At 49.7% G+C, this 22,428-nt stretch overlaps 1 protein-coding gene across 1 annotated transcript; it reads left to right on the top strand.

Annotated features, from left to right (window-relative positions):
- Positions 1-20,294: 20,294 nt before the first annotated feature.
- On the top strand, positions 20,295-20,807 carry LOC141042725 (uncharacterized). The gene has a single exon (XM_073511602.1). The coding sequence runs from the start codon at positions 20,295-20,297 to the stop codon at positions 20,805-20,807; it is 513 nt and encodes a 170-aa protein (XP_073367703.1).
- The last annotated feature ends 1,621 nt before the right edge of the window (positions 20,808-22,428 follow it).

Here is a 22,428-nt window from a genome sequence, read left to right as displayed (position 1 = left end):
GGCAAGCTTGGCAATACGGATATGTAGATCTCCTCCCTTGTAACCGACTCTGTGTAACCCTAGCCCCCTCCGGTGCCTATATAAACCGGAGGGTTTAGTCCATAGGACAACAACAATCATACCATAGGCTAGCTTCTAGGGTTTAGCCTCTACGATCTCGTGGTAGATCAACTCTTGTAATACTCATATCATCAAGATCAATCAAGCAGGAAGTAGGGTATTACCTCCATCGAGAGGGCCCGAACCTGGGTAAACATCGTGTCCCCCGCCTCCTGTTACCATCCGCCTTAGACGCACAGTTCGGGACCCCCTACCCGAGATCCGCCGGTTTTGACACCAAAATTGGTGCTTTCATTGAGAGTTCCACTGTGCCGTCACCGTAAGGCTAGATGGCTCCTTTGATCATCGGCAACGATGCGATCCAGGGCGAGGTTCTCCTCCCTGGACAGATCTTCATATTCGGCGGCTTCGTACTGCGGGCCAACTCGCTTGGCCATCTGGAGCAGATTGAGAGCTACGCCCCTGGCCATCAAGTCAGGTTTGGAAACTTGAACTATACTGTCGACATCCGCGGAGACTTGATCTTCGACGGATTCGAGCCCATGTCAGGTGCGCCGCACAATCACGATGAGCATGACTTAGCTCTGCCGTCGGTCAGTGTTTGGGAGATCACACCTGCAACTACTCCGGCCCTCAATCCGGAACAAATTGCGCCATTTGAGGATGGGTGGATGGACCCCGCCACGAAGGCCACACACTCAGTGGTGATAGAGCCGAATACTGACTTCACCCCCTACGAGACCCGTGTTGCCGAACTGTTGGATTCTTCCCCGGCCGTGGGCTCCGAACCGCTTGCGTCCGTGCCTATCGAATCTGATTGGGCACCGATCATGGAGTTTTTCTCCATGGATATCTTTCAGCACTCACCACTGGGCGACGTGCTAAACTCATTGAGGTCTCTCTCCTTGCCAGGAGACCCTTGGCCGAACTATGTCCAGCTAGAATGGGAAGCGGACGACGAAGAAATTCGTTCCCCACCCACCACCCACTTAATAGCCACTGTCGACGATTTAACCGACATGCTCGATTTCGACTCTGAAGACATCGACGGTATGGACGACGATGCAGGAGAGGAACAGGAACCACCGCCCACAGGGCGCTGGACAACCACTTCATCACACGATATATATATGGTGGATACACCCAAAGAAAACAATGACGAGGAACGGAAGGATGCAGCGAAGGATAGCTCCCTCGAGAAGCAATCAAAGCGACGGCGTAGCGCCGCTCCAAATCCCGCCTCGGCAAGAACAGGGATAACAGCGCAAGAAAAAATAACACCCCGGTCGACTCTAGAGGAAACGATGACCACATTGACCCAGCGACAGAACATGATGGACCAGCGGACGGCGAACATAGTACGGAGCCGCTGTCTGATCAAGGCGACGCCGAGGATAAGGCTCATCAACCTCTCTCCAGAGAGGAAAACAGTCCGGACGATGATGCACACATCATCTCGGAAAGGCACTCGGAACAAGAAAACCTCCGTAGAAGGCTTATTGCCACCACGAAGAGTCTGAAGAAGCAAAAGCAAAGGCTTAAGGCCGCGCAGAATACGCTCAATAGTAGATGGAACAAAGTGCTTGACACTGAAGAAAAGTATGGTGGCAGTCACCACACAAAGAGCTACCCAAAGCGCAAGCTCTTGCCTGAATTCGATGATGAGGCCTTAGAGCCCACACAGTCGAAAAATAAAATGGCCGACCGGTCGGATCGACCACTTCGTGGCCGCGATAGGGCGGCTAACGAGGCTGCACATAAGTCAGCACACGATCCAAGCGTGGACTTGCATCAAAAGGCCGGCGTGACCAGATCCATCTACGGATCTAGGAAGCACGCTCCAACGCATAATCAAAACCGAACACTACAACCGTCAGAACGCCATGACACATCCAAATACAGGGGTGCCGCGCACCCCCTATGTTTCACCGATGAGGTGCTGGACCACAAATTTCCAGAGGGATTCAAACCCGTGAACATAGAGGCGTACGACGGAACGACAGACCCTGGGGTCTGGATTGAGGACTTCATCCTCCACATCCATATGGCTCGCGGAGACGATCTCCACGCCATCAAATACTTGCCCCTCAAGTTGAAAGGACCAGCTTGGCACTGGCTGAAGAGCCTCCCCGAAAATTCAATGGAAGTTGGGAGGAGCTTGAGGATGCTTTTAGGGCTAACTTTCAAGGGACATATGTCCGACCTCCGGATGCAGACAATTTAAGTCATATAATTCAACAGCCCGGAGAGTCAGCCCGAAAGCTTTGGAACAGATTTCTCACTAAGAAGAATCAAATCATTGACTGCCCGGACGCCGAAGCCTTAGCAGCTTTCAAACACAGCGTTCGAGACGAATGGCTCGCCAGACACCTCGGCCAAGAAAAGCCAAGAACAATGGCAGCCCTAACAAGCCTCATGACCCGCTTTTGCGCGGGCGAAGATAGCTGGCTGGCTCGTAGTAGCACCAGCGACCCAGGCACATCTGAAGTCAGGATGGTAATGGAAAACCACGACGCAGTAAAAGCAAGCGTCGAAATAGCGAAGACAGCCCAGACAACACGGCAGTAAACGCCGGATTTAGGGGCTCTCAACCCGGTCAGCGGAAAAAGCCTTTCAAAGGCAACATAGATGGACCGTCCAGCCTAAACAAGATTCTAGACAAATTATGTTAGATTCATGGCACCTCCGATAAACCTGCAAATCACACCCACAGAGAATGCTGGGTCTTCAAGCAGGCTGGCAAGTTAAACGCCGAACACAAGGGGAGGGATACACCAAGTGAAGACGAGGATGAGCCTCGCCAGCAAAGCACTGGGGGACAGAAAAAATTCCCAACAGAGGTCAAAACAGTGAACATGATTCACGTAACAAAAAGAAGAAGCAAACACGCACTCCGAGACATACGCGCCGTAGAGCCCGTCACCCCTAAGTCCAACCCTTGGTCGGCCTGCCCGATCACTTTTGATCGCAGGGATCACTTGACAAGTATCCGGCACGGAGGATTGGCTGCCTTGGTGCTAGACCCAATTATCGACAGATACCATCTCACCCAAGTCCTCATGGACGGCGGCAGTAGTCTTAATCTGATATATCAGGACACAGTCTGCAAAATGGGGATAGGCCCGACGAGAATTAGCCAAAGCAATACCACCTTTAAAGGAGTAATACCAGGCCTAGAGGCCAGCTGCACGGGCTCTCTCGTACTAGAGGTTGTATTCGGTTCCCCCGACAACTTCCGAAGTGAAAAATTAACCTTCGACATCGCTCCATTCCAAAGCGGCTATCAAGCACTACTCGGAAGAACGGCCTTTGCTCGTTTTAATGCAGTACCGCATTATGCTTATCTTAAGCTCAAGATGCCCAGTCCACGCGACATCATCACAGTTAGCGAAAACACTGAGCGTTCCTTACGCGCGGAAGAATGTGCGGCAGCTTTAGCAGCTGAGCACTAAACGGCCTCTCCAACCAGAATAAATGATCGGTCGTCAAGACCGCAGACACGGCTAGACGAGTCCGGCGCATCACTAGCTGTAACAGCTTAGATAAACCTGAGATTGGTTTGATGGAAATACCCCCATAGGCGGTACCAGGGGCTCCCCGCGTGTACAAAGGACTACAGTTCGGCTCGACCTTACTTATCTTGAATTTTAATGGTTTATTAAAGAATAACCAATTTTTCGCACGACAACTTTCACCTAAGTTCTTCTCTTTTACAGATGACAATCATGCTACACCCTTCCAGGATACGGCACAACGGAGACACTGGCGCAGACATGCAGCAGGGCCCCGCTCAAAGGTTTCTTTTTAGATTAAGATCCTGTGTAAACCGTTTTTACTGTCTCTTGTTGCTTCACATCCTCCGGATACTCAGCATAACCGAGAGGGATGCTGACGTTATTGGCATTTCGCCACGTCAGAATAATGCACGTACCTGGACACTCGGGGTTCATTATCAAGGGTGTTACTCAGCCCGGTATATGTTGTAAAGACCGAATACCTTAGGGAGTGTTCGGCGTCGCGAGTTTGGCCTTATATGCATCAGCTCCGAATCATGTCTTTGGTCAAATGTTGGGTTTGCCCAGCTCCCGTGTTTTGCTACCTTACGTTCCGCTCTATCGGCTAAGGTGGCACCGGGAGAACTACTGTGATTGTGCCCTGGTTCATCCGGATGAGCACCTCAGTAGAGAAAGCCGAAAGCTGACTGTCATGATAAAGCGTGAGACTGGTCAACCCCTCGATGACTCATCGGAATTTTCGGGATTCCTCAACGAAGGACCGGTTTTCCCAGTCATGTACGTACGCGCACCGTATTCGGATAGCCACGGAAATACCAGGGGCTATATAGTAGCCCCACTGTCAAACTCCTATGGTTAAGTGAAAGTGTTAAAGCAATATAGTAAGATTGCCTCGTTTGCCGCGCTACCACCTCCTTAATGGACCAAGATGTTGGATCAAGTGTGAAGATGCGCTTTTGCGAACACCCCCACATTATATGCGTGGGGGCTGAAGCCGACGACTGCAAACTTTCAGGATATATATATATACATACATAAACGACCGCACAGGAGGCATAATAATACTTTCAGGCAAAAGTATAAACACAACCTTTATAATTCAAATAACATTGTTCTTACAATTGGGATACATGTCACTAGAACATGATACTCTTCGAGCACTGAGCCTCTATTAAACGAGCGCCTTCTAAGACTGCTTCAAAATAGTGGTCGGCCGATACCCGGCCTACGGCCGAACTCTGGGTTGCAATAGCGGTGGCCTCCATCTCTGCCCAGTATGTCTTGACACGGGCGAGAGCCATCCGCGCACCCTCTATGCACGCCGACCTCTTCACAGCGTCGATATGCGGCACAGCACCAAGGAATCGTTGCACTAAGCCAAAATAACTATTCGGCCTTGGTCCTTCCGACCAAAGATGATCCACAACAGACCTCATGGCGAGCCCAGACAATCTATGGAGCTCGGCCCACTCGGCCATTTGCTCATTTAACAACAGCGGACGCGCCGGAGCATTGAACTGCGACCAGAACAACTTTTCCACTTCGTGATCTTTTTGACCTTCGAAAAACTTGGTCGCATCAGCAGCACTTGCTGCCAAATCCAGGTACGCATCCGCAGAACTCCATAATTGATCCAGAAGGGCATACTTGGGATCTCCGAACTTCGTCCGCAACAAAAAGGGCTTCCCAGCCGTGATATTTCCGGCTTGACGTAGCTCCTCCTTCGCCGCTCTGATTTTAGAGCGGGCTTCCTTGGCTGTTACCGTGGCTTTCTCCAGGTCCGCCGTCTTCGTGTGGCTTTCCTTTTCAAGAAGCTCATAACGGTCGGCGGCATCTTTTAGCTCAACAGCCATCTTGGCTATTTTCTCTTTGCTCTGGCAATGCGCAGCCTGTTCGGCTCTTAGCTCTTCGACCGCCTTTAGGGCGGCCGCATCACTCTTCCTAGCTTGTTCCTTGGCCCGGGCAAGTTCCACCCGAAGGGTCTCCACGGCGACAGTTCCATCTGCAGTCACAACATATTACAGATACTAGCATCATGCTCCTCTTAATATATGTTGATCATAGGAGAATGCATACCCTGTGCCTCGTCAAGCTGCTTGTTTACAAGCACGATGTCGGCATCTGCCGCATCAAGTTGCCGCTTCAGTTCGGCAAACTCACCAGTCCGGCTAGCCACCGGACCCTCAGCAGCCTGCACGTGAAAGCAGCACGGTTATTACCTGGGACTATGATCCTCCATTTGCCGTCTTTTTCGACAGCAACCAGAGTCTCAGGGGCTACTATCTGCACAGGGCACACCTAGCGTGTGCGGTACCATCAAAAAATATATATTACTTTGCGTACCTCAAAGCCTCTCAGCAGGCTCATAAAAGCTTCATGCAACCCGCTTTCGGCGGATGAAATCCTCTCAACCACCGTACCCATTAACGTACGATGCGCTTCTGAGATAGCCGCTTGCTCCAGAAGATTCATCAGTGCGTCTGGTCACGCACCGGACAGTCCCAGACTCTTTCTGTTGCTCTCCTTAGGAGCCGAGTACTCCGGACTTCGGGTGGCCGAAGGGTTACCCTCTGGCCTTGGCGGATCAGGAGAAATCCTCCGGGACGACACCTCAGGGTCGCCCGCTTCACGAGGCGGGGAGGCATGGGGAGGCGTTTTGCTCTCCATCATCTCCGGAAGAAGATCCCCCGAAGACGAACTCTGTCGAGAAGGGCTACGATCCGAACTACAAGACATACGTCTCGGTTATTGTTCTCAGAAATGAAGCAGGGTATATTTACTATAAAGTACTTTTGTTTACTTACAGCTCAGTGGAGGGCTGGTCCCCTTGCGGGTACTGTGCGGTAAGGATGCCCTCCGAGGTAGGGCCCTCTGACAAAGGTTTCTTCCCTCGTTTGAAAACCATTGTTTCCAAGTCTTCAGAGGTGGCCCTCTTCCTTCCTTGGGGAGAAGGAATTTTAGATTCTTCTCCCCGGTTATCCTCCTTCACGGAGGCACTAATTCCCCCGGCTTGGATGAATAATGAGTGAGGCTCGCTTTCGGCTTGTTTGTTCCTCCCTTTATCTTCCCCTGATGGCGCTTGATAAGGCGCAAGCTCAAGCATCCTGGCTAGTACAGGATCCGGTGAGCCTTCGGGAAGGGGGGCCGAACACCTGATCATCTTCGCTTTTTTATGCAGTCCTGGTCAAAAGGCGACTTTTTAGAATGATGTTGTGGTAAATTAAAAGACAACGTGTTCGGCCGCGGGATTACTTACTTGGGTGTCTGGACGATTGCAGTTCAGACCCGCATCCTCGATGGTGTCCGGACACTTTATTTGTGATCCGAAGAACAATCCATACATCTCTTCGAGCGTCGCGCCGAAGAATTGCTGAATAGTTCGCGATCCTTCCGGGTTGAACTCCCACATACGAAGAGGTCGACGTTGGCATGGTAGGACCCGACGAACTAGCATGACTTGCATTACCTTGACAAGGCTGACATCTCCCTTGAAGAGATCTCGGATGTGGCTCTGCAACGTCGGCACATCATTAGCTGGCCCCCAGTCCAGCCCTTTGTTGACCCATGACGCCAATTGTGGCGGGGGCCCCGGACGGAAGGTGGGGGCAGCTGCCCACTTAGCGCTTCGGGGAGCGGTGATGTAAAACCACTCCCGCTGCCATAACTTGGATGTCTCCGGGAAGGAACCCTTTGGCCATGGAGCATCGGCGCTGTTGTTTATTATGGCGCCTCCGCACTCTACGTGTCGCCCCTCAATCATCTTCGGCTTCACATTGAAGGTCTTTAGCCATAAGACGAAGTGTGGGGTGATGCGAAGGAAGGCTTCACACACGACGATGAACGACGAGATGTGAAGGATGGAATCCGGAGCCAGATCATGGAAATCGAGCCCGTAGTAGAACATAAGCCCTCGGAAAAAGGGATCAAGACTAAAGCCTAGCCCTCAGAGGAAGTGGGAAATGAATACGACAGTCTCGTTGGGTTCGGGAGTGGGGATGACCTGCCCTCGAGCAGGCAGCCTGTGCGAGATTTCGGCGGTCAGATACCTGGCTTCTCTTAGCTTCTTGATGTCCTCCTCTATGACAGAGGAGGGCATCCACCGACCTTGAAGGTTGGATCCAGACATGACTGAAGGTCCGAAGCGCCTAGCCTGAGCCTTGGGTGTTGGAACTCGAGGTGGGGAAAGGATTCGATTGAGTGCGAGAAGAAAAGGACAGGCCTTGGCCCCTTTATAAAGAGGGTGAATATCAAGCGTCCTCCGCATAGCCATTTGGAACCTGCCTAAAATCGAGGAGTCATACCAACAGGCCCGATTGGGTTACCCACACCCGTATTGATGAGAATCCCGTGAAAAGAGGGACACGATCTCTGCTTCGACAGCACGTGCCAATAAAACCGCCTCGCAACACGTGCAGTGGCAGGCTCGGAAAAATGGTTCGTCATGACCAGACCACGTCATTACGTCACGTTATGAAAAGCTGTCAGCAGATTAGATTTGTGGAAATATTATTCTCGCTACGATGGTATGTGGAATTTGTTTTGCAGAGCCGGACACTATCCTCGTGTTCAAAATCTTCTATGGAGTATTCGGAGGAGGAACCCGCCTTGCAATGCCAAAGACAATCTGCGCGCCAGACTCATCATCATTGAAGCCTGGTTCAGGGGCTACTGAGGGAGTCCTGGATTAGGGGGTCCTCGGACAGCCGGACTATATCATTTGGCCGGACTGTTGGACTATGAAGATACAAGATTGAAGACTTCGTCCCGTGTCCGGATGGGACTCTCCTTGGCGTGGAAGGCAAGCTTGGCAATACGGATATGTAGATCTCCCCCCTTGTAACCGACTCTGTGTAACCCTAGCCCCCTCCGGTGCCTATATAAACCGGAGGGTTTTGTCCGTAGGACAACAACAATCATACCATAGGCTAGCTTCTAGGGTTTAGCCTCTATGATCTCGTGGTAGATCAACTCTTGTAATACTCATATCATCAAGATCAATCAAGCAGGAAGTAGGGTATTACCTCCATCGAGAGGGCCTGAACCTGGGTAAACATCGTGTCCCCCGCCTCCTGTTACCATCCGCCTTAGACGCACAGTTCGGGACCCCCTACCCGAGATCCGCCGGTTTTGACACTGACACCCGGCTCTATGAGGAGCGTGTGCGCCTGCTGGACGAGGCCATGGCGCTTGCTGCCACGCAGCACCGGCTGGAGTCAGCCCAATGGGAGCGACACCGCGTACGGTTTCACACCGGCCGCGGCTGAGCCTAGCCGGGTTGCCGAGGTGCAAACCCGTGGTGGCGCCATCGGCCACGCGTTGGGCGTGGTCCCGCCCGTCTAGGGCACCATGTCAAGAACATGCATGGCGCGGAGGCAGCCGCAGAAGGCCTGGAGGACCTACAGGGCGAGGAACTACAGGAGCGGCTGCAGTGCATACACTTATCGCCGCTGCAAACACGCAGTAACAGCGCCTCGATGCCCCCAAGGCATCCGTCTCGCGCCGCACCAAGGACCCCGAGCAGCAAAACACGGCGTCTTCTCCGCACCATAGTGTGGCCCAGTCCGGGAAGACCCGAACCCTGTGCGATCGCGCCCTGATGGCCGGCGACGGCTTGGGCAACGAGCCGGCTCCATATGTTCGGCGCCGGCAAGACCCTCCCCGCCATCCAGCAGGCGAGGCCGTCTGCCTCCAGCCGACCCGACTCCCCGCGACCCGGTCGTGAGCCGGCTGGGCCCGCACGACATCGACAACAACGACGCTCGCCATTGCATCGAGGAACTCACCCTCTCCCTGAAGTCGGAGGAGGACAACGCGGTTGGTCCATCTTGCTTCAGCCTACTCATTTGTGATGAGCCCTTCCACAGGGGGTTCACGCTTCCCCGAGACACCCCCAAGTACAACGGGACCGTCAAGCCGAAGGACTGGCTCATCGACTACACCACCGCCATCAGAATCGCGGGCGGCAACTGGCGTATGGCCGTGCGCTATGCCCTACTCATGCTACAGGGCTTAGCCTGGATGTGGTTGAACAGCCTGCCGGCTAGTAGCATCAACACATGGCTCAACTTCGAGCAGGCCTTCGTGCGCAACTTCACCGACACCTACAAGCGACCCGGCCGTCCCAGCCAGCTCGCCATGTACGTCCAGGGGCCGGACGGGATCGGCCGTCAGTACCTTGCATTCTGGACCGAGCTCCAGAATAGCTGCGAGGGGGTCTACGAGGTTCAGGCCATCCAGTACTTTGTGAGCGATTGCCGGGATGGCACCTTGCTCAAGCACAAGCTCCTGCGCTTCGAGCCGACTACCATGGCCGCGCTCATGGTCACGGCGGACAAGTACGCCAACGCCGACTCCGCCATGAAGATCCAAGTGGTGTTGGATGAGGCCGGCAAAGCGTTGCCGGCACCGCCCTCCAAGCCGGCTGGCGAGATTAGCCGCCAGCATAACAACAAGCGTAAGGTCGAGCAGCCGGCTCCCCGCTACGACAACCGCCTCGTCGCCACCACTGATCAGGTACCCGCGGCCGAGCCGGCCGGCAAGCGTACGCGAAGCGGCAAAACCGCTTGGTAGCCCATCATGAGCTTCGAGGAGATGCTCGATGCCCCCTGCAAGCACCACAGTGACGCAAGGCTATCCACGCACACGCTCTGGCAGTGTGCCATCACCAAGTGCATCATGAGGGGTGACATCCCGCCGCCTCCTGCTCCAGCGCTGGGAGCAGGGCAGCCGCCTCTTCCCCCGGCGGCCGGCGCGATGCGCGAGAAGTCTTCCCCAACTAGAATGCAGGCTACGTCATCTTCACCGGCATGGGTAACAACAAGCGCAGCGAGCGCTTGCTCTGGCAAGAGGTGAACACTATCATCCCGGTCGTGCCTGAGTACATGCATTGGTCGGAGCGCCCGGTCAGCTGGACCCGGAGGACCACCTGGCCATCATGCCTACGCCGGGCAGATACGTCCTCGTCCTCGACCCCACCATAGTCGTTGCGAAGCGCACCTGCAAGTTCTCGCGAGTCCTCATCGATGGCGGCAGCAACATCAACATCCTCTACCACGACACCATGACCAAGCTCGGCATCGAGGCCAAGCAGCTGGAGCCGACCCGTATGGTGTTCCACGACATCGTTTCGGGCCTCTCCTGCTCCCCCATCGGCCGGATCCAGCCCGACGTCCTATTCAGCACTAGCGACCACTTCTGGCGCGAGCCCATCTGGTTCGAGGTGGTGGACCTGTCCAACCCTTACCACACGCTGCTAGGCCGGCCCGCGCTTGCCAAGTTCATGGCGGTTCCCCACTACGCCTACTTGAAGATGAAGATGCCGGGTCCCAAGGGGCGCATCACTATTGTCCGCGACTACAAGAAGTCCCTGGAATGTGCCCAAGCCGGTGCCAAGCTAGCCGAATCGCTGGTCATAGCCGAGGAGCGGCGCTAGCTCGACCGGATTGTGGCGCTAGCCGGCGAGCAGCCGGCCGTGTCGGCTCCGGCCAAGGAGTCGGCTGGTGAGGTCTCCTTCCAGCTGTCCACGGACACCAAGAAGATCCCGCTCAACCCGGATGACCCCAGCTGCAGCGAGTACGTTATCATGAGCACCGGCCTCGGCAGCAAATAGGAAGGCGATCTCGTCGACTTCCTCCGTGAGAATCGGGATATCTTTGCATGGTCCCCAAAGGACATGACAGGTGTTCCGAGGGAGTACGCCGAGCACAAACTACACATCCGCAAGGATGCCAAGCCTGTCCGTCAACCCCTACGTCGCTTTTCTGAGGAGAAGAGAAGAACCATCGGTGAAGAAGTCGCCCGACTGCTCGCAGTCGGCTTCATCATGGAAGTGTTTCACCCCGAGTGGCTGGCCAACCCGGTCCTCGCCCTGAAGAAAAACAAAACCTGGCGCATGTGCATAGACTACACTGGCCTGAACAAGGCCTGCCCCAAAGATCCTTTTGCCCTCCCGCAGATAGATCAAGTGATCGACTCCACGGCTGGATGCGAGCTCCTGTCCGTCCTGGATGCTTACTCGGGCTACCACCAGATCAAGCTGGACCCGGCAGACGCCCTGAAGACGTCCTTCATCATGCCCTTCGGGGCGTTTTACTACATCACCATGTCGTTCGGCTTGAAGAACACCAACACCACCTTCCAGCATTGCATGCAAAAGTGCTTGCTATCGCAACTCGTACGCAACATTCACATCTGATGTCGCTTGAAGCTACGTCGGTATTTCCCCAAAGAGGAATGGATGATGCAACACAACGGCGGTAGGTATTTCCCTTAGATATGAAACCAAGGTTATTGAACCAGTAGGAGAACCAAGCAACACAATGTAAACAACCCCTGCACACAGATAACAAATCCTCGCAACCCAACGTATTAAAGGGGTTGTCAATCCCTTTCGGGGTACGTCGCTTCAAGATAGACAAACGGATGTGGGATAATTTTGTAGTAGATTGAAAGATAGATCGCAAATAAACTAAATAGAAATAAAATGCAGCTAGGTATTTTTGTATTTTTGGTTTAATAGATCTGAAAATAAAAGCAAGAGAAAAGTAGATCATAAAGGCAAATATATGAGAAGAAAGACCCGGGGGCCGTAGGTTTCACTAGTGGCTTCTCTCGAGAAAAATAGCAAACGGTGGGTGAACAAATTACTGTTGGGCAATTGATAGAACTTCAAATAATTATGATGATATCCAGGCAATGATCATTATATAGGCATCACGTCCAAGATTAGTAGACCGACTCCTGCCTGCATCTACTAGTATTACTCCACACATCGACCGCTATCCAGCATGCATCTAGTGTATTAAGTTCATGGAAAAATAGAGTAATGCAATAAGAACGATGACATCATGTAGACAAGATCTATCTATGTAGAGATAGAATCCATCGTTTTATCCTTAGTAGCAACGATACATACATATCGTTCCCTTTCTGTCACTGGGATCAAGCACCGTAAGATCGAACCCACTACAAAGCACCTCTTCACTGGGAGCGAAACAAACACACAAAAGAGAAGTTTATTCTGAAAATTAGAGATGGCACATGCAAATTTGCTTAGGACGGCAAAAGAATACCACATATAGGTAGATATAGTGGACTCATGTGGCAAAACTGGTTTAAAGGATTTTGGATGCACAAGTAAAGATCATACTTGGTGCAAAATGAAGGCTAGCAAAAGATTGAGAAGGGACCAACCAAGAAACGGATAATCTCATAAGCAAGCATTAAGCATAAATAACACCAAATAATGCACCACAAGTAGGATATAATTTCATTGCATGACTATTGACTTTCATACTTGCATAGGGAATCACAAACCTTAACACCAATATTCTTAATAAAGCATAATTACTCATCAACATAACTCACATATCACATCATCATATCTCAAAACTATTACTAAGAATCAAGTTTATTTTGTCCAATGATCGTCATGAAAGTTTTTATTATATCCTTATTGGATATCCATCACTTTGGGACTAATTTTCATGTGTTGCTTTTCATAAGCTCAAACAAATATAATGAAGATCATGAGCATAATTTTTCTTCTTTTTCTTCTTTCTCTCAAAATAATTTAAGTGAAGCAAGAGAAAATTTCTGGAAAATTTTACTAACTCTCAAATAAATCTAAGTGAAGCAAGAGAGCATTTCTTTAAAAATACTAAGCACACCGTGCTCAAAAAGATATAAGTGAAGCACTAGAGTAAGTTCATTGCTCATAAAAATTTAAGTGAAGCATAGAGAGCAATTCTAACAAGTCATGAAATTATTTTGGCTCTCCCAAATAGGTGTGTCCAGCAAGGGATCAAGACTTAAAACAGAAAATAAAACAAGAAAAGACTCATATCATATAAGACGCTCCAAGCAAAACACATATCATGTGACAAATAAAAATATAGTTTCGAGTAAAATACCGATGATCGTTGGAAGAAAGCGTGGGATGCCACTCGGGGGCATCCCCAAGCTTAGTTGGTTGCTCATTTTTGGATAATAGCTTGGGATGCCGGGGCATCCCCAACCTTAGGCTCTTCCATCCTTCCTTCATCCATCGTAAGATAACCCAAAACTTGAAAACTTCAATCACACAAAACTCAACAAAACCTTCGTGAGATCCGTTAGTATAAGAAAGCAAACCACTACTATAAGTAATGTATCAAACCAATTCATATTTTTTTGTATTATATCTACTGTATTCCAACTTTTCTATGGAAAAAACTCATCAAAGAAAACCATAGAGCCATCAAAATAAGCACACAACACAAAGAAAACAGAATCTGTCAAAATAGAACAGTCTGTAGCAATCTGACCTTTTAGAAAACTTCTGGAACTCAAAAAATTCTGAAAAAATAGGGAAACCTAGGTAATTTGCATATTAATCTTCTGAAAATAGAATCAGGGAAAAATCTCTTTCTGATAAAAAATGAGAATTGTTTTCATGATCACAAAGTTTCTGTCATTTTCAGCAAGATCAAACAACTATCACCCAAGAAGATCCTATCGGTTCTACTTGGCACAAACACAAATTAAAACACAAAAAACACAATCATAACAGTAGCATAATTGTGCTAACACTCAAGAACAGAAAGCAAAAAGCTAAAATAAAATTTATTCATTGGGTTGCCTCCCAACAAGCGCTATAGTTTTACGCCCTTAGCTAGGCATAAAGCAAGGATCTAAGTATTGTCATCTTTGGTTCGAGTGCCATAAGATGCCCTCATGATTGATTCATAAGGTGGCTTAATTCTTGTTCTTGGAAAGTGTTCCATGCCCTTCCTCAAAGGAAATTGGAACTTTCTATTGCCTTCTTTCATATCAATCACGGCACCGATAGTGCGAAGAAACGGTCTACCAAGAATAATTGGACAAGACGGATTGCAATCAATACCAAGAACAATAAAATCTATGGGCACATAATTCCTATTTGAAAGAATAATAACATCATTAATTCTTACCATAGGCTTTTTAATAGTAGAATCCGCCAAGTGCAAATTCAAAGAACATTCTTCAAGATTAGTAAGACCAAGCACATCACATAAAGATTTTGGAATTGTAGAAACACTAGCACCCAAGTTACACAAAGCAAAACAATCATAATTCTTAATCTTGACTTTGATAGTAGGTTCCCATTCATCATGCAATTTTCTTGGAATTGATACTTCTAATTCCAATTTTTCTTCAAAAGCTTTCATCATAGGATCAACAATATGTTTAGTAAAACCTTTATTTTGTTCATAAGCATGGGGTGAATTTATCATGGATTGCAACAAAGAAATACAATAAATCAAAGAGCAACTATCATAATTAAATTCTTTGTAATCCAAAAGAGTGGGCACATCACTAGTTAAAGTTGTGACCTCTCCAAACCCACTTTCATCAATTTTCTCAACAAGATTTTCACCCTCCGAAATATTGGGACGCCTTCTACCTAAAGTTGACTCTTCTCCAGTCCCTTTTTCATCAATATTAAATTTACTAAATAGGGAATCAATAGAAGAAGCACCAATCATTTTAAGATCTTCATCACTTTTACGAAAGAAATCACTAGAAAACGCTTTTTCTAAAAATTCTCTTTTAGCTCTAAGCATAGCGGTTCTTTTCTTACTTTCATCCATAGAAATATAAAGAGCTTTAATTGATTCATCTACTTTAGGCACAAAAATTTTCATCTTGAGATTTTCCACATCATGAGCAATTCTATCAACACTTCTAGACAAATCATCAATCATACTCAACTTTTCTTCTATGGAAGTGTTGAAAACTTTTTGTGTATTGATAAATTCTTTAATATTATTCTTAAGATCAGAGGTGTTCCTATTATTATTATAAGATTGATTTCCATAGGAATTACCATAATTATTAGAGGAATTACTAGGAAAAGGCCTAGGATTAAAATTACCTCTATAAGCATTGTTATTGAAATTGTTTCGAGAAATAAAATTCACATCTATGGCATCACTATTTTGCTCAATCAAAGTAGACAAAGGCATATCATTAAAATCAATAGGAGCACTTTTACTAGCAACCAATTTCATAAGAGCATCAACTTTTTCACTCAAAGAAGAAATTTCTTCAACCGAATTAACTTTTTTACTAGTAGGAGCCCTTTCGGTATGCCATTGTGAATAATTTGCCATGATATTATCAAGAAATTTGGTGGCTTCACCCAAATTAATTTCCATAAAAGTACCACCCGCGGCGGAATCTAAAATTTTACGAGAAACAAAATTCAATCCCGCATAATTTTTTTGTATGATCATCCAAAGATTTAACCCATGAGTTGGGCAATTCCTTAGCATCATTGTCATCCTTTCCCAAGATTGTGCAACATGCTCATGTTCAAGTTGCTTGAAATTCATGATCTGGGTTCTAAGGGAAATAATTTTTGCGGGAGGAAAATACTTAGTGATAAAAGCATCTTTGCACTTAATCCAAGAATTGATACTATTGTGAGGCAAAGAAGAGAACCAAATTTTTGCAGAATCACGCAAGGAAAAGAGAAATAATTTATCTTAACCACATCATTGTACACATCTTTTTTCTTTTGCATATCGCATAATTCCACGAAGGTATTAAGATGGGACGTGGCATCCTCATTAGGAGTACCGGAAAATTGATCTTTCATAACAAGATTCAGCAAAGCAGTATTAATATCACAAGTCTCCGCACTGGTAGCGGGAGGAGCAAGCGGAGTGCCAATAAAATCATTATTGTTGGTATTTGAGAAATCACATAACTTGGTGTTCTCTTGAGTCACGATGACCACACAACAAGATTGCACTAAAAAACAGATCCGGCAAGAAAACAACGAATGGAAAAGAGGGGCGAATAAAACAGCAATTTTTTGTGAAGTGGGGGAGAGGAAAACCAGAGGCAAATGGCAAATAATGTAAATTTCAAGGAGATGAGATTTGTAATTAGGAACCTGGTACATGTTGAAGATCCTCCCCGGCAACGGCGCCAGAAATTCCTTTTGATGTCACTACTGGAATCAGGATTTTGCCGTCTGCTAGCAAACGGCAAAGAAGGTCTTTGCCATCAGCTACCAAAAAGTAGACGACAAAGAACTGCAGACGGCAAAGAAGGTCTTTGCCATCTGTCTTTTCGTTGCCGTCTGCTAGCACAGACGGCAAAGAGAGGGGGTGGAGTGCTAGTACAGTGCAACGGTCCACCCCCCTCTTTGTCGTCCCCTGGCAGACGGCAAAGAGGGGGGCTATCTTTTTTTTGCTGGTAAAAAAAACTGTTGGCCCCCACCTGCTCTATCTCTATCCCTTCTCTCTCCGCCCCTCTCTCTCTACCCCACCCCTCTCTCTCTCCCACTCGTCTCTCCCTCTCCCCCGCGCGAGCAGCTATGGCGGCCGATTCCGGCGAGCTCCGGCGGGATTCGACAGCGCCCGGCACACCCATGTGACCCCCTCGCCCCGCTCCTCCATCCCCTCCGACCAGATCCAACACGCGCGTTCTCCTGCAACCATGCGCGACACTCCCCTACGGCTAGGGTTTCGGCCACCACGTTGCCGGCGTGGCCCTCGTCGAGAAGGGCGTTCCTCGAGAAGGGCATCCTCTCCGTCCCCGAGTTCATCCTCGCCGGCGACAACCTCGTATCCAAGTGCCCCACCTGGTCCTAGTGCTTCCCTTCGCCTCTGCGGTTCAGGGATTTTGGGGGTTTCTTGGTGAGGGTTGGGGCGTCTGATTGATCTAATTGTTTGGTGGTTGTTCGTGTTGTGCAGGGAGACAAGCTGTGGCGGTCGAGGAAGAGTATGATGCAGCGGGAGCTGAGGTTGTTCTCGATGATGATGAGGATGTCGAAGGATGGCTCGCAACACATGGGCTGCAAGGTTGATTTCTCACTGTCAATGCTGCTTTGTTTTACACTACGGATTGTGTGGGCTGAACTCTTTTTTGTTTCTTCTATTGGTAATGTTTAGCATCAGAGTCAAAAGAGGAGGAAGACATACCGTATATGGATACATTGGACATAGCGAAAGTCGAAGAGATCAAATCTATCCCCTCATACTTTGGTGCTGGTGAAAAGCCAGATGAGGAGGAGGATATACATGACATGGACACCTATGAAGACACAGGAGATCATTCCACAATGAGTCCATGAACCTATCATTGATATGCTATAAGCAAGGCTGACAAAGTTCAGAACTGTTAACGATTCCTGTTTTGCCTTTCTCATCTCATTTTAGGCTACCCCTCAGCCTTCATATTTTGTCACAGAAGAGCCTGATGATGACAACATTCTTCTCACCAGAACATATGATGTCAGCATCACGTAAGCTCCTTTATCTTAGCTGTGTATTTTGATTTAACTCTTCCGTATAAATTGGTTAGTGATAGTGCCTAGTTGTTTGATTGGTGTGTAGTTTTGTACTAGTCGTAGCTACAACTATGCACTAGATCATAAAGGCGCGCGTGGTGGCAAGCATAGGTATTGATCTTAGTTCATTTACATAATCAGCGAGTGGCGGCGATTTGCCTGAATGCATGCCTTTGCCGTCAGCCATGGCAGCCGACAAAGTTCCTGGTTCCTGTAGTGTGTCGCTTGAAGCTGCGTTGGTATTTCCCCAAAGAGGAAGGGATGCAGCACATCGGCGGTAGGTATTTCCCTCAGATATGAAACTAAGGTTATTGAAACAGTAGGAGAACCAAGCAACACAACATAAACAACCCCTGCACACAGATAACAAATCCTCGCAACCCGACGTGTTAAAGGGGTTGTCAATCCCTTTCGGGCTATGGCGCCTCAAGATAGGCAAACGGACATGAGATAATTTTGTAGTAGATTGAAAGATAGATCGCAAATAAAATAAATAGAAATAAAACACAGCAAGGTATTTTGTATTTTTGGTTTAATAGATATGAAAATAAAAGCAAGAGAAAAGTAGACCGTAAAGGCAAATATATGAGAAGAAAGACTTGGGGGCTGTAGGTTTCACTAGTGGCTTCTCTCGAGAAAAATAGCAGACGGTGGGTGTACAAATTACTGTTGGGCAATTGACAGAACTTCAAATAATTATGACGATATCCAGGCAATGATCATTATATAGGCATCACGTCCAAGATTAGTAGACCGACTCCTGCCTGCATCTACTACTATTACTCACCACATCAACCGCTATCCAGCATGCATCTAGTATATTAAGTTCATGGAAAAATGGAGTAATGCAATAAGAACGATGACATGATGTAGACAAGATCTATCTATGTAGAGATAGACCCCATCGTTTTATCCTTAGTAGCAACGGTACATATGTGTCGTTTCCCTTTCTGTCACTGGGATCAAGCACCGTAAAACCGAACCCACTACAAAGCACTCTTCCCATTGCAAGATAAATAGGTCAAGTTAGCCAAACAAAACCCAAATATCAGAGAAGAAATACGAGGCTATAAGAGATCATGCATAAAATAGATCAAAGAAACTCAAATACTTTCATGGATATAAAAAGATAGATCCGATCATAAACTCAAAGTTCATCGATCCCAACAAACACACCGCAAAAGAGTTACATCATATGGATCTCCAAGAGACCATTGTATTGAGAATTCAGCGAGAGAGAGAAAGCCATCTAGCTACTAACTACGAACCCGAAGGCCTACAAAGAACTACTCACGCATCATCGGAGAGGCACCAATGGAGGTGGTGAACCCCATCCGAGATGGTGTCTAGATTAGATCTGGTGGTTCTGGACTCTGCGGCGGCTGGATGAATATTTCGTCGACTCCCCTAGGGTTTTAGGAATACTGGGGTATTTATACAGCAAAGAGGCGGTCCGGGGGGCACCCGAGGTGGGCACAACCCACCAGGGCGCGCCTGGGCCTCCTGGCGCGCCCTGGTGGGTTGTGCCCCCCTCAGGGCACCCCCAGGCGCAGCCAGGGCTTGTTGTGTTCCTTCTGTCCCATAAAAAATCATTGTGGAGTTTCGTGGCATTTGGGCTCCGTCTGGTACTGATTTTCTACGATGTAAAAAACATGGAAAAAACAGCAACTGGCACTTGGCACTATGTCAATATGTTAGTACGAAAAAATGATATAAAATGACTATAAAATGATTATAAAACATCCAAGATTGATAATATAACAGCATGGAACAATCAAAAATTATAGATATGTTGGAGACTTATCGACGTCTACGTCGACGACATTGTGGTGAAGACCAAGCACCACCTCATGCTCCTTGCCGACCTGAAGGAAACTTTCGCCAATCTGCATCGATACCAGATCAAGCTCAACCTGGAGAAGTGCATGTTCGGCGTGCCATCCGGACAACTAATCGGCTTCCTCATCCCGGAGCGCGGCATTGAGGCAAACCTGGAGAAAATCAAGGCCATCATGTGCATGCGCAAGCCAACCTGGCTGTGTGATGTCCAGAAGTTCACCAGCTGCTTGACCTCACTCAGCCGGTTTCTGACCTGGCTGGGCGAGAGGGCCCTGCCCCTATATCAGCTGATGAAGAAGACATCACCGTTTGAGTGGAACAACCAGGCGGACGAAGCGTTCTAGGATCTCAAGCGCATGCTCTCCATCGCACCCGTCCTGGCCGCGCCGGCTGACAAGGAACCGTTGTTGCTATACATCGCTACCACTTCGCGGTCTGTCAGCACAGTGTTGGTGGTCGAGTGACCAGAGAAGGGCAAGACCCAGCCGGTTCAGCGCCCGGTGTACTACCTGAGCAAGGTGCTCGCCACCTCCAAGCAGAACTACCCTCACTATCAGAAGATGTGCTATGGCGTGTACTTCACTGCCAAGATGCTGATACAATATTTCCAAGAGCATGTCGTCCCCGTGGTGAGCATGACCCCCATGGGCGAGATCATGGGCTGCCGGGACGCCTCCGGGCGGGTGGCCAAGTGGGCCATCGAGCAGGCCAGTCACACCATCCTCTACGAGCCCTGCACCACGATCAAGTCCAAGGCGCTGGCTGATTTCCTCGTCGACTGGACAGAAACCCAGTACCTGCCACCGCCACCTGACTCGACGCACTGGCGCATGCACTTCGACGGCTCCAAGATGCGATCTGGCTTGGGAGCTGGCATCGTGATGTCTTCCCCCAAGGGCGGCCGATTGCCGTACGCGCTGCAGACCCACTTCGCCGCCTCCGACAACGTTGCCAAGTATGAAGCGCTCATGCACGGCCTCCGGCTGGCCAAAGAGATTGGCATCCGGTGCGTCCACTACTACGATGACTCGGATCTGGTGGTGCAACAGGACTCTGGCGATTGGGACGCCTGAGGTGCCAACATGGCCAGCAACTGCTTCTTGGTCCAGCAGCTCTCCTGCAACTTTGACGGCTGAGAGTTCCTCCACGTCCCGCGTGCGGACAACGAGGCCACAGACACGCTGGCCAAGATTGGCTCCACCAGGCAAGAAATTCCATCCGACGTCTCCCTCGAGCACTTGCGCAAGCCGTTCCCGGACTCCGAGTCCATCTTCGTCCCGGACGACCCCGCGGCTCCGCCACCCGACCCTGAAGATCCTGGCCCGGCCCTGGGGGTTGCCGACTCCGGCCCGGTCCCGGGGGCTGCCGGCTCCGGCCCGGGGGCTACCGTCTCCAACCCGACGGCCGCTGTCTCCGGCCCGGGGGCTGCCGCCCTGGATCCCGCCCCGGTGGCCGTCTTCACTGTGGTGACGGCTCCATCATGGGCCCAGCCGATCCTGGCCTTCCTCGAGAATGGAGCGCTTCCCATGCACGAGACTAAGGCCCATCATCAACCACGAGCTCGTCAAGTGTAGTGCGACGGGCGTGTTTCAGTGCTGCATCGAACAAGACAAGGGCATAGAGATCCTCCTCGACATCCACCAGGGCGAGTGCAGTCACCACGTCGCCTCGAGGTCCCTGGTGGCCAGGGCTTTCCACCATGGATTCTACTGGCCCATGGCCCTCAAAGACGCCGAGTCACTGGTCCTCAAGTGCGAGGGCTGCCAGCGCTTCAGCAAGCGCAGTCACCAGCCGGTTTCAACCCTCCAAACCATCCTGATCACTTGGCCATTTGCCGTCTGGGGGCTTGACATGGTGGGACCCTTCAAAACCGCCCGAGGCGGCATGACACACTTGCTAGTGGGTGTCGACAAGTTCACCAAGTGGATCAAGGCACGTCCGATCAAAAAGCTCGACGAGTCGACGGCGGTCCGGTTTGTCAAAGACATCGCGGTTCGCTACGACGTCCCGCACAACATCATCACGGACAATGGCACCAACTTCGCCAAGGGCGCACTGGCGCAATACTGCTCCATCTCCGGCATGCGGCTCGACATGGCCTCCGTCGCTCATCCTCAATCCAATGGCCAGGTCGAGCGGGCCAATGACCTGATCTTGTCCGGCATCAAGCCGCGACTCCTCGAGCCCCTCGTCCGCTCACCCGGCAGCTGGCCAGATGATCTGTTGGTCGTCCTCTGGACTCCCCGAACAACGCCAAAATTGGTCGACCGGGTTCACTCCATTCTTCCTCTTCTATGGAGCCGAAGCAGTCATCCCGACCAACATCGAGTTTGACTCGCCACGAGTCACAATGTACACAGAAGCAGAAGTCAAGGAAGCCCGTGAAGATGGCATCGACCTGTTCGAGGAGGCGCGCCTCCTGGCCCTCAGCCAATCGTCCATCTCCTAGAAAAACCTGAGGCACTACCACAACTAGAAGATCAAGCCCCTCACATTCCGTGAGGGCGACCTCATACTGTGACATGTCCAGCAGCAAGCCGGCCAACACAACTTGGCCGCCCCTTGGGAGGGCCCCTTCATCGTCAGCAAAGCCTATGTGACTGCAACGCTTACTACCTCATCAATGCACGCAAGACGAACAAGCGCAAGAGAGACACGGCTGATACGTCTCCAACGTATCTATAATTTTTTATT

This window comes from Aegilops tauschii, chromosome 3 (genome assembly GCF_002575655.3).
Source record: "Aegilops tauschii subsp. strangulata cultivar AL8/78 chromosome 3, Aet v6.0, whole genome shotgun sequence".
Taxonomy (NCBI): Eukaryota; Viridiplantae; Streptophyta; class Magnoliopsida; order Poales; family Poaceae; genus Aegilops; species Aegilops tauschii.
This window is presented reverse-complemented; position numbering and strand designations above follow the sequence as displayed.